Below are 11,135 nucleotides of genomic sequence, written 5' to 3'. Positions count from 1 at the left end.
GCATTGCATCTTTACACAGGATTTTGAGCAGGCACAGAGCAGCCTTAAATCAGCTGTTTAAAGATGTCTTTTGTCCTGCAACAGAAGAAAACCACTGAAAATGATCTGCCTGTAAATTACAGAAATACATTTTATTCAGAAAATTCAAGTGTTGGATTTACTGAACAGTACAAAAAGTTGGAATATTAACAAGGACACAAAGTAGAAATCATATCTGAGCTTTCAGGTAGTGCTCATAATTGGCTCGCAGGAGGAACTCAAAGTACGGCTTTGATTTCAGACTCTCCAGCTCATCTTCCTGCAGTAGATCCTTCACGTCAGGCAGGTACGACTGCAGAGAAACACCTGTGTGCACAAACACAAAACACACCCTCACTGTATATGCAAATTTTGCACTGCAACTCGCTGCATGTACTAAAGTAGGGTTCTTCATGCTTTGGAAGTCAGATACTATATTTTACACATCTCAAATAATCCCTAAACCATTTGAAACCTCAAGACAAACTTCTAGATAAACTTCCGACAGAGTCACCGTACCTTCTTGAACGAGTTTCTGTAGGATCTTGACGAAAGTGCTGTCTCTGGCTGCTTCTAGAGGATCATCGTTATCGTCTGAAGATGACCAGCTGCAATCAAATCAACCAATTAGTCAATGCAAGACCATTAGAGTCAAGTAAAATGAAACATCCACCCACACTAATCTCATTTCAGTGAGTTTCGTGATGCTCACCTCTCCTTCCAGTCTTTCTTTAAGGCTTTACTGAAGATCTCTCGTTTAAGGGCATCGATATCAACCGCATCCTCCTACAGGTGATGAATACATATAAGAAAAGTGGAAAAGTAACTTCTTTTTAAACGTTGTCTTGTTTATTTACAGATACCTCCTCCAAGTACTCCAGCAGATCCAGAGCTTTTTTAAAGTCGTACTCGTTGGCTCCACGGTTCTCGTCGCAGATGTACAGCTGGAGGAAAAGAGAGAAATAAAGTAAGAGAAATGAGGATGAAGAAGTGTGAAGAAATGACAAACTGCAGCCAAATGTGCATTACTCACATATATGAGGTCACGAGGTCTCAGTAGAGGCATGATGTCTGGGTTCATCTGCTTCTCATCCAGCAGCTGTTTAGGAAGAGTCTCCTGATGAAGCAGAAACCTCTCCTGCTCCACTATATCTACAACAACACAATTGTTTCAGAAAATGTTTTTTGCAGATGAAATAATCAGGGGCTCAGAACATTTGGGGAGAGAGAGAGGGAAATGCAGGTCAGATTTGAAGCCATGTGGCCTGCATGAGTATCACAGCCTAATGGTCTAATCATTAGGCCAGACATACTGAGCAAAAACTACATGTCCCATCATTCTCTGTGTCTACACAAGAAAGATATAAATACAAAACGCATCAATTACAATCTGTGCATCTTTTGCTCCTCGTTTTGTTGATGTACTAGCACTAAAAACGCATGACAAAAAGGGAAAATCAATATGCAATCCATTTTATAAAATCAAAATTGACCATTTTTAACCTTTTTTAATGAAATATTGCAGTATTTATTATAAATGATTTATCCATGCACATCTTTTTTTTTTTTTAATTTGTGTGCCCTCGTAATCTTTAATCAAAATATCTTCCCCTCCCTCTTGAAGCATCTCTTCTCTCATGATGTGTTTACTGGTGCGAGGGCGGGGCAAACTGTCACTCACATGAGATCCACCAATAGCAAACCACAACCATCCAATCAGTTCCCCACGGACAAAATCAAGCCCCGCCCTATATTTGTTCTTGTTTGAGAAGCTGTTTCACTCGGATATAGGTCACAATAGGGAAGAAAAGACTATTGCAACTTCTGTTTCCTGCCGACTTTAAGACAGATGACAGTAATTATGACTTCCAAACTCATATGAAGGCACATTACACATTACTGACCGGTGAGCTGTCTGCGGTGCACGGCTTCAGGCATGTCTGACGCGAGAGCCGTGAGTTTGCTGAGGGCCAGCAGGGTCTTCTTCTTGCTGAAGTATCGTGTCTCTGTGTTGGCTTGACTGTACAGGGTACGATGGGCCTGGCGTGAAGAAAAAGCATTTAACAGTGTCAGAAAGCTCACGGTGGCACACATTAAAGTGAATTATGTATATATATAGTGCTCTTACTCTCTGATAGTCCTGCACATGTACGTCATGCAGCCAGCTGAGGTGATCGTGAGCCTGCAGGAAACTGGCCAGCTGTTGGTGTGTTGCTATTGGCTGAGACAGTAGTTTCCCTCTCTTGCCTTTCTCCATGTACCAGCGGAACAGGAAGTCAGCGAAGTTCTGCAGGGTACAGAGAGGGCTGTGGGTAAACCCATTTGGCACAGGTACTATAACCCAACTGGGATTTTAGTTTCGCAAGAATTTCAAAGTGTCAGTGTGCAATGCTGTTTAATCTAACACAAGGACAGTTCTACAAATATTTAAATATTGTGCACTAGTCAAAAACTACTTCAACTACACTATCCAAACACATCTGCTGATAATACACCAGTGTTCAAAAGTTTGGGGTCGTTAAGATTTTTTTAAAAATGTTTTTGAAAGAGTCTCTTCTGTTCACCAAGGCTGAATTTGTGGATCAAAAATACAGTAAAAACAGTGAAATATTATTACAATTTATAGTAATTTTATATTGTAATATATCTTAAAATGTAATTTATTCCTGTGATCAAAGCTGAATTTTCAGCATCATTACTCGTCTTCAGTGTCACATGATCCTTCAGAAATCTTTCTAATATGATGATTTGATGCTCAAGAAACATTTCTGATTATTATCAATGTTGAAAACAGTTATACTGCTTCATATTTTTGTGTAAACCGAGATGCATTTTTTTTTTTTTTTTCAGGATTCTTGAACGAATAGAAAGTTCAAAAGAACAGCATTTATTTGAAATAGAAATCTTTTGTAACATTATAAATGTCTTTACTGACACTTTTGATCAATTTAATGTGTCCTTTCTGAATAAAAGTATTAACTGTACTGATGTCAAACTTTTGAACAGTGATTTATGTTTTTGGGTTTGTTACCTGATCAGCGAATTTGACCATGTACTGCTGTAGTCGACTCTGGTTATCCGTCCGCTCGCACAACTGCACCAATATGTCAAAGTCACAGTACTTCTCCGCCAGCGCCGCAACCCACTGATGCTGACCCAACTCCACTGGGAGAATCACAGACAACACACATGTATTAAACAGAAAGAGACCATCTGACCGACATGCAAACTGACCAATCATAAAAATAACTCACAGAGAGGTGCGAGCAGCTCCGAGCGTTTTTGCGTGTACTCATTCTCCAGCGTGTCGTAGCGGTCCTGTTGACCGGAGCGGCGGAGAGACGTCAGCTGAGCCACATAACCGCTCAACAGAGAGTCCAACAGCGCCACCAGCTGCTCGCTCAGGACGGCGCGCAGCTCGGCGTCCGCGTGAGGATACGCCGCGTGCAGGATCATCTCGTGCTGCCGTGTGATGGCGGTACGAACACCGCTGACTCCTCCTGAGGCTGAGAGCAAGATGGACAAGCTATGAAACCCAAACTGATGGAAAGCTTCAAGCGCTTACAGCTCACAGTGATCAGAAAAAGCACAGGAAGTCCTTTCAGTGGTGTGTGTGTGTGTGTGTACCTGTCCATGGGATGTACTCCGGCTCCGGGCTGCAGTTCTCTGGTGCTCTGTACAGAGATGCTTTGGATTCTCGGTACTGTGCTGCTGCTTGAAGCATATCCTACACCACACAAAACATGATGATTATTCATTACACAAACTCAGGGACCAGGAAGATGATGCAAAATATTTTCTTGGACCTCATGAATTTGGAAATGGAGTTTATGTAGCTTTAAGTCCATGCAGGGCTTAACATTAACACCCAAACCACCAAATGCGGGTGGATTTCAGCAGTGGTGTGTAATGCAGTCACTCCTACTAGCCACTTTGGTGGGATGAATTTTATATATAATATACATGTTACCGGCAATGTGTGAGAGCATGATTTAATGAAAAGGTGAAAAAAAGACGGGAACCTTGACAATGTCATTGACGTTGAGCACCACCTCGGCCCACCTGGAGGCATCCGGATGCTCTTTTAAAGCTTTTTCCTCCTCATCCAACAGACACTCGAAGATGGAGGAGATCTGAGACACCTGGAGAGAGACACATGATAAATCAGAGAGAAATACATATTCTACATTAGAGTGCGATGAACAGGGTGTTGAAGTCTCGCACCTCTCTGAAGAACACGTCGGCGGGTGTGAGGTTGGATGGTATTTTGGTGTTGTTCTTCTTCAGGGCTGATAGGATGGCTGTGTTCACCAGCTCGGGATGCTTGGCATGATGGTTTTTCAGCACGATGGCAGCCGAAAGCTTCTCTGCATGTTCGCACAGCAAGAGCCGCGTTGCCATTGGGGACGAGCGCACTATTGTGGAAGTGAGGCGGTCTAGAAGACCTGTCTGTAGAGCAGACAGAGAGAAAAGGCATTGTTGAATGCTGTGAAGGATGAGACAAGTCTCATAGATTGTGCAGCTGAGGAGGAACCTGAAGCAGGAAGTCCATGAGGCAGCGGTGAGCTTTCATCTTATCCTCCAACTGATGCAGCAGGATCAGTGATGTCAGTGTAAATCCTGCGCCCTCTACAGGACAAAACACACAATCGTGAACAAATTGACCAGGGTCTGAAACTAACAAATTTAACTCTTGGATTTACCTTCTTAAATTTAATTTAGAAGTTTGTCTTTCAAACTCCAAGTGACAAAGCATATGTGGAATAGTCTCCACAAAAAGAAACCAAAAGAACAAAAACACAAGTCTTCCAGTTTTTGTGAAAAAAAAAAAAAAAAAACTTTCATTGTTGACAAGAAATATTTATGGCCGGATTTTTTTCTTAATTCATTCGCAAAAATTAAGACGGTTGTGGTGAACTAATTTATTGGTCCATAATGAAAGGTCGTCTCCCCCTCGCTCACCGTCAGGAACAGACTCAGCCCAGCGGGGGTCACATGCAGGGTAGTCGTCCACCAGATCCAGATCAATCTGGGTCACAACGGCATCCAGCTCTGCACCTCCCTCTCCGTCGCTGGGGAAGAGATCGTCCACCATGTTCTGAGCACCAACCAGATCATGACTGCAGATCAAACCACAGCAGATGATCCGTAAGCTACACAGTCATAAACAGAAGCGCCGCACAGATTACGTCTGTGATGTGAAGGAAACTCACCGGCAGAACTGTAAGAAAGCCTGTTTCAGCAGTTTAGTTTTGTCCTCCTGTGCCACCATGTCCATTTTGGGTGGCGTCTCTAACGGAGTGCCCTGAAAACATAAAAAATATTTCATTTATAAATATATTTTTATATTTTGACTTGGAAAAAAAATGATGCCCCCTTTAAGTATATTGACTCCAGACCTCAGGTCCAGCCACTGAGGTGCAGAGCGAATCCTCCATAGTCTCAGGCAGGAGGGAAGCACCTTCTCTTGCTGAAATGGCAACCAGCCCGCTGTTCTGAGAGAAAAACACCGGCATACCGGCACACACCCCACCACCACGGATACGATCACCTGGAGAACAGACACAAAAAACATGAGACAGACTACAGAAGGAAGGCTAGCTTCTTCGCTTGGTTTTCGCAGTCCGACGAATGTACCTGGGGCGCTGAAGGAGATCTTCTCCTCTGCGAGACCTCCGCGTCCAGCTCCAGTGCTGCAGGCAAACACCAGCTCCTCGTTATAGAGGTACGCAGCAGGACTCGACGGCTCGGGCAACACCAAACGTGTCTTCTGCAGCTCTTCCTCACTCTGAAGGACAAAACCAGAGCAGAATTCATTCAGCTGTATTCAGAAGCTCACAGTCTATACATTCAGATGATTCGACTATTGCTGAAGGGTGTACCTGGAAGGGTGGGTTGTGTTTGGTGACCTCCACAGTGAGCAGGTCTGGGGAGGGCGCTGCGCTTTCTCCAAGAGTGACCAAGCAGAAATATGCCAAGCATGGAGTGTCACCCGGGTGCCATGCTGCCGCCAACACCACCAGCCCCGCACTGAGAATCACAGAGCATTAGCTGTCAATGCTGGCATGTACTGTCTGTGTGTTACTTTCATTTGAACATGATATTCAGAACTCACTTGCTGTACTGCATGTCCAGATACGAGACATTCACTCCTTTCTTGATCTCTGAGTAGTTGCTTTCTGAGTCCTATAAGACAGGTAAGGGTTATTACACAAGCACACACCTATATGTGTCATTTCATGGGAAGATGGAGTGCTTTGCTCAGCAAAGACGCATTCAATTGATCAAAAGTGACAGTAAAGACATTTATAATAAAAAGATTTCTATTTCAAATAGATGCTGTTCTTTGAACTTTCTATTCATCAAAGACTCCTGATAAAAATGTATCACGGTTTCAACAAAAATATTAAGCAGTTTTTTTTAACATCAGAAATGTTTCTTGAGCGTCAAATCATCATATTAGAATGATTTCTGAAGGATCATGTGACACTGAAGACTGGAGTAATGATGCTGAAAATTCAGATTTGATCACAGGAATAAATTACATTGAAATATATTCACATAGAAAACAGCCATTTTAAATTGTAATAATATTTCACAATATTATTGTTTTTACTGTATTTTTGATTAAATAAATGCAGCCTTGGTGAACAGAAGAGATTTCTTTCAAAAACATGAAAAAAAATCTTACTAAGCCCATAATTGATTATATAAATATATAAAGCTATGTTACTCATTTCACGTGTTTAAAAAAAAAAAAAAAAAAAAAAAAAAAAAATATATATATATATATATATATATATGTAAATTAATATAAAGATATTTACATTTGTAAGAAAAGGTAGAGTCAGAAAATAGGTAGAAATGGCCATGAAAGAAAAATAAATGACTGTTTTGGCATATAAAATTTACTAATACAAAAAAAAACAATGACAAAAACAATGTTCTGTATGACATGACTCCTTTAAAAGGATAGTTCACCCAAAAATGAAAATTATCGCATGATTTACTCACCCTCAAGTCATCCTAGATGTATATGACTTTCTTCTTTCAGATGAATACAATCAGATTAAAAAAAATATCCTGACTCTTCCAAGCTTTATAGTTGGAGTAAATGGTACCCTAGACTTTGAAAGCACAAAAAAGCACATCCATCCATCATAAATATAATCCATACAGCTCCAGGGGGGTAATAAAGGCCTTCTGAAGTGAAGCGATGGGTTTGTGTAAACCCATTCCAGCGGAAGAGTGAACTCTGACCTGAGGCATGACGTATTGACGAATGCGGTGGCGCAGAGGGCAGAGCAAAACAAAACACTGGTCATGAATTAGAAGTCTAAAACGAGAAATTTTAAAGAGAAGATGTTGGAGGAGCTTGGGTTTGTTGCCCAGCCCTGTTTGTTTAAACCGCAAGAGGCGTCTAAGCTTACGATACTCCTACATCCTACATCACATGCCGGAATTCGACTTTCTCGTTTTATGGTGGATGGATGTGCTTTTTTGGGCTTCAAAATCAGGACAGCCATTCACTCTCATTATAAAATATTTTTTAATATAACTCCGATTGTGTTTGTCTGAAAGAAGATAGTCATACACACCTAGGATGGCTTGAGGGTGAAGAAATTATGGGATAATTTTCATTTTTGGGTGAACTACTGGTTCATCAGATGAAGTTCACAAAAGCACATTTCTATATATTTCTAAAAGCTTCCAGTAAATGTTCCTGACCCAGATGGCGTCGGTGATGCTGTCTGTGATGATCTGATTGGTGCTCCAGCTCAACACCTGCGTCTCACCGTTCTCATCCACCTCCCATTTGCTGACGCCACAAGAGCTGAGAGAGTACAGACAGCCGGTTTCCTTCACCCACAACACACTGAACACCTGCGGAGAGAAATATCCTGTCACTGCATGAACAAATCAAAAGCATGATCTGCATCCACCTCTAAAGATCAAACCGTACTGACCGTGAGGTCGGCTGGCTGGCCGCGGATGCCGAACAGGCTAGAAACCCTGCGTCCAATCCCCGACAGCATCCCCTGACCCTGCTGCACAGGCCTCTGGTAAAGTTTACCGGAGGAATCCGGACTGAGCCGGAGCAGGTGTCCACGGTATGATGACACAATGAAACTACCGCCCTGAAAGAGCAAGAGAAACACTTCATGGAAGAACAGAAATGAAAACAGAAGTCCTATAAGTAAAGGATATTACACAAGCACAATTCCCATAAACAGGCACATATATATATAGAATGGTTTCTGAAGGATCATGTGACACTGAAGACTGGAGTAATGATGCTGAAAATTCAGCTTGGTCACAGGAATAAATTACATTTTACAATATATTCAAATAAAAACTGTTATTTTAAAGATATTTCACCATATTACTGATTTTATTGTATTTTTGATCAATATAGGACTCTTATATTGCCTGATTGCCCACCTTAACAGCTGTGACGTAGTTGCACAAGTGTCCGCTCAGGTCCAGAGAGATCTCAGTGTAAGTGCCCTCGTGAGCCAGACTGGGCCAGAACCGGGCCGAGCCGTCCGGAGACACGGCCAAAGCACTGATGGACTGTGAAGAACACATTTGCATTGATGTTTGCATTAAACGAATTGCATCATGGAGTTTAAAACACAGTTAATATTCAGTAATATATGACACTATCAGTTGAGAACAAACCTTAAAGTCACCATGAAATCAAAATGACAATTCTTGTTTTTTTATGGAATATTGCAGTATTTGTTATAAATGATTTATGTGCACTTTTTTTTTTTATTCGTGTGCCTCAATCTTTAATCAAAATAACTTCCCCTTCCTTCTACAGCATCACCTCTTCTCTGATGAAGTGTTTACCTGGCACGAGGGCGGGGCAAACTGTCACTCACATGAGATTCACCAATAGCAAACCACAACCATCCAATCAATTCCCTGTGGAGAAAATCAAGCCCCGCCCTACATTTGTTCTTGTTTGAGAAGCTGTTTCACTCGGATATACATCAAAATAGAGAAGAAAAGACTATCGCAACTTCCGTTTCATGCCGAATTTAAACTGAATTAAGCTGAATAATCTTCTTTAGAGTTGCTTTATAGCTGAATCTAATTTGTTTCATAATTGATTAACTTTGCAACAGTGACACTGTTATTGAACCAAACTGAATCAACATTGAACTGACATGAGCTAAATAATGACACTAAATAAGTTTGAATTTCGCTCATATTTGATTAGGTTTGCATCATTGATTGTGTTATTTTCCTGTTTATCACTGTGAAGCTGCTTTGAAACGATCTGTATTGTGTAAAGCGTTATATAAATAACGGTGACTTGAAATCTCCAGTGGTAACGTTCAGACATGCAAGATCTCACCTGTATGGCTGCGAGATCGAGCGGACCGGAGGAATTGATGGAGATGAGATCAGCACTGTACGCAAACTCACTGGAGGGCAGCTGGAGGTCTTTACACACTGACAGCTGCAATGACAGCAAAGCATAAACTTCATACAAACTGTCTCAGCAGCAAATTCAGCATCAAACAATAGTGTGACCAATCATTCTGACCTTTGCAACAGACGTCTGAGACACTTTCCAGACGATCAGATGCTCTCCACAAACCATCCACGCCCAACCGGACGCCTCGACCTTCACAGAGATCTGATCATCCACTGCAATAGACACAACGTCACACATCGAGAAGCCTTCGCACCTAATACATCCACTGGATCTGCTCTCAAAACCTAGTGATCTTTCAAACGTCACCCATGTAGACAGATTACCAGGTTTTGAGACACAGGCTCTATGTAAAGATAAAGACATCAATCTTTACCATCGGCCATGGTCAGTGCCTCCATGACTTTGACAGGTAGAGATGATCCGAACGTCTGAACGTCGAAATTATACGACTCAACAACAGCATGACTCTGAACTCGTGTGGGAGTAGATCTGGAGAAAGAAGAGAGATGCTCTCACAAATCAGCTCAAAAACAAAAGTAAACTTTTTTTGTGTATTATAGGAAACTGGTCATATTCAGTATTAATTGAATATGTTTGTTTTTATGTACTTTTAAACGTTTTGCAATCATAAAAGCGCCTTAAATCTAGACTAATTTGCTAGCTGCCGTCACTAATTTTCGAGTTTCTAAAAAAACAAATACTAATACAAGAATTGAATTATTTGCAGAATTGAAAGATTGAATGCATTACAAAACTCAATAGATTATAACACAAAAGTGGAGTGATGGAATCAGATGGTAATACCATGGTAACTCGATGTATACCATGATACTAAATAATTGTCATATTTATGTACTACAGTGTTTACATCATAATCCAACATGGTATTATGTCACACGAGAATATATAGGTACTTTTTTTGTTGAAGAATATAATTTTTTAATGGTTTCTTAAGCTTCTTGATCAAATTCACATGTATACGACAGAAATATAAAAGCCAGCCCTGCCTCTGTGTGTGTGTTTACTCTGTTTTACCTGGCTGCGACAGTGGAGCGGCGTGGAGAGAACAGCAGCCCGGGCTGAACGGAGCTCACACTCTTCCGACCGCCGGTCCGAGGCGCCTGTCTGCGGCCTGAGCTCGGTGTGCCGCGGGGAGTAAACATACTGGGCCGACGCTCTGTTTACAAAGGACAGAAACTCATTCGGAGGCAACGAAACGCGATAAACTTTGGAAAACCCTTTTACCGCGCGCTCAGTTCAGTCAAAGCGCACACATTGTGCGTCATTCAAATGCGCATGCGCTCATGCTGCGGATCGCTGAAATTTGGATGAACGTGGATGAAGTGTGTTAAGACGTAAATCTGGTCCATTGCTTTTATTATTTGAAAATATGTTTTCGTTGTTAATGGTTAACTCAGTTTGTATGCATTTTGTTTGGTTGCTTGCTAGTTAATGCTGTTTATTTAGCTGGTTTATGAGACACACCAAAACTACATTTCCCATCATTCTTTGTGGCAGAACAAAAGTGATTAAATACATTAAGCATCAGTCACACACCAAATGCACATATTTTGCACTTAATTGTTACTTTTATACTGCCTACTATTTTAAAATAGTAAAACAGTTTCAATCTTGGGTCAGTTTTACAGGACAAGCGCACTGGGAA

General features: G+C 41.3%; 1 protein-coding gene across 1 annotated transcript; it reads right to left on the bottom strand.

Annotated features, from left to right (window-relative positions):
• Positions 1-112: 112 nt before the first annotated feature.
• Positions 113-10,766, bottom strand: nup133 (nucleoporin 133). The gene is made up of 26 exons (XM_051893574.1): positions 10,505-10,766; positions 9,843-9,958; positions 9,578-9,681; positions 9,386-9,490; positions 8,461-8,592; positions 7,986-8,156; positions 7,747-7,902; positions 6,134-6,204; positions 5,901-6,048; positions 5,656-5,806; positions 5,418-5,569; positions 5,232-5,323; positions 4,981-5,138; positions 4,553-4,647; positions 4,243-4,467; positions 4,041-4,160; positions 3,646-3,745; positions 3,273-3,524; positions 3,050-3,183; positions 2,147-2,305; positions 1,923-2,058; positions 1,052-1,170; positions 882-962; positions 731-804; positions 538-626; positions 113-345 (listed from the first exon to the last, which is right to left on the bottom strand). Exons 1-26 carry the CDS (start codon positions 10,630-10,632, stop codon positions 209-211), a joined length of 3,405 nt encoding a protein of 1,134 aa, XP_051749534.1. The 5' UTR covers positions 10,633-10,766; the 3' UTR covers positions 113-208.
• Positions 10,767-11,135: the final 369 nt, after the last annotated feature.

Source organism: Ctenopharyngodon idella, chromosome 1, assembly GCF_019924925.1.
Source record: "Ctenopharyngodon idella isolate HZGC_01 chromosome 1, HZGC01, whole genome shotgun sequence".
In the NCBI taxonomy this organism is placed as follows: domain Eukaryota; kingdom Metazoa; phylum Chordata; class Actinopteri; order Cypriniformes; family Xenocyprididae; genus Ctenopharyngodon; species Ctenopharyngodon idella.
The sequence above is the reverse complement of the archived record's forward strand: the minus strand, read 5'-3'. Positions and strand labels throughout refer to the sequence as shown.

What these genes read in the sequence shown, in the direction of transcription:
- nup133 (XM_051893574.1), bottom strand. Translation starts at nt 10,632, where the DNA reads ATGTTTACTCCCCGCGGCACACCGAGCTCAGGCCGCAGACAGGCGCCT. An exon ending in CGCTCCACTGTCGCAGCCAG is followed by an intron (nt 9,959 to 10,504) that starts GTAAAACAGAGT and finishes TTCTTTCTCCAG; the next exon opens with ATCTACTCCCACACGAGTTC. An exon ending in GGCACTGACCATGGCCGATG is followed by an intron (nt 9,682 to 9,842) that starts GTAAAGATTGAT and finishes TGTCTATTGCAG; the next exon opens with TGGATGATCAGATCTCTGTG.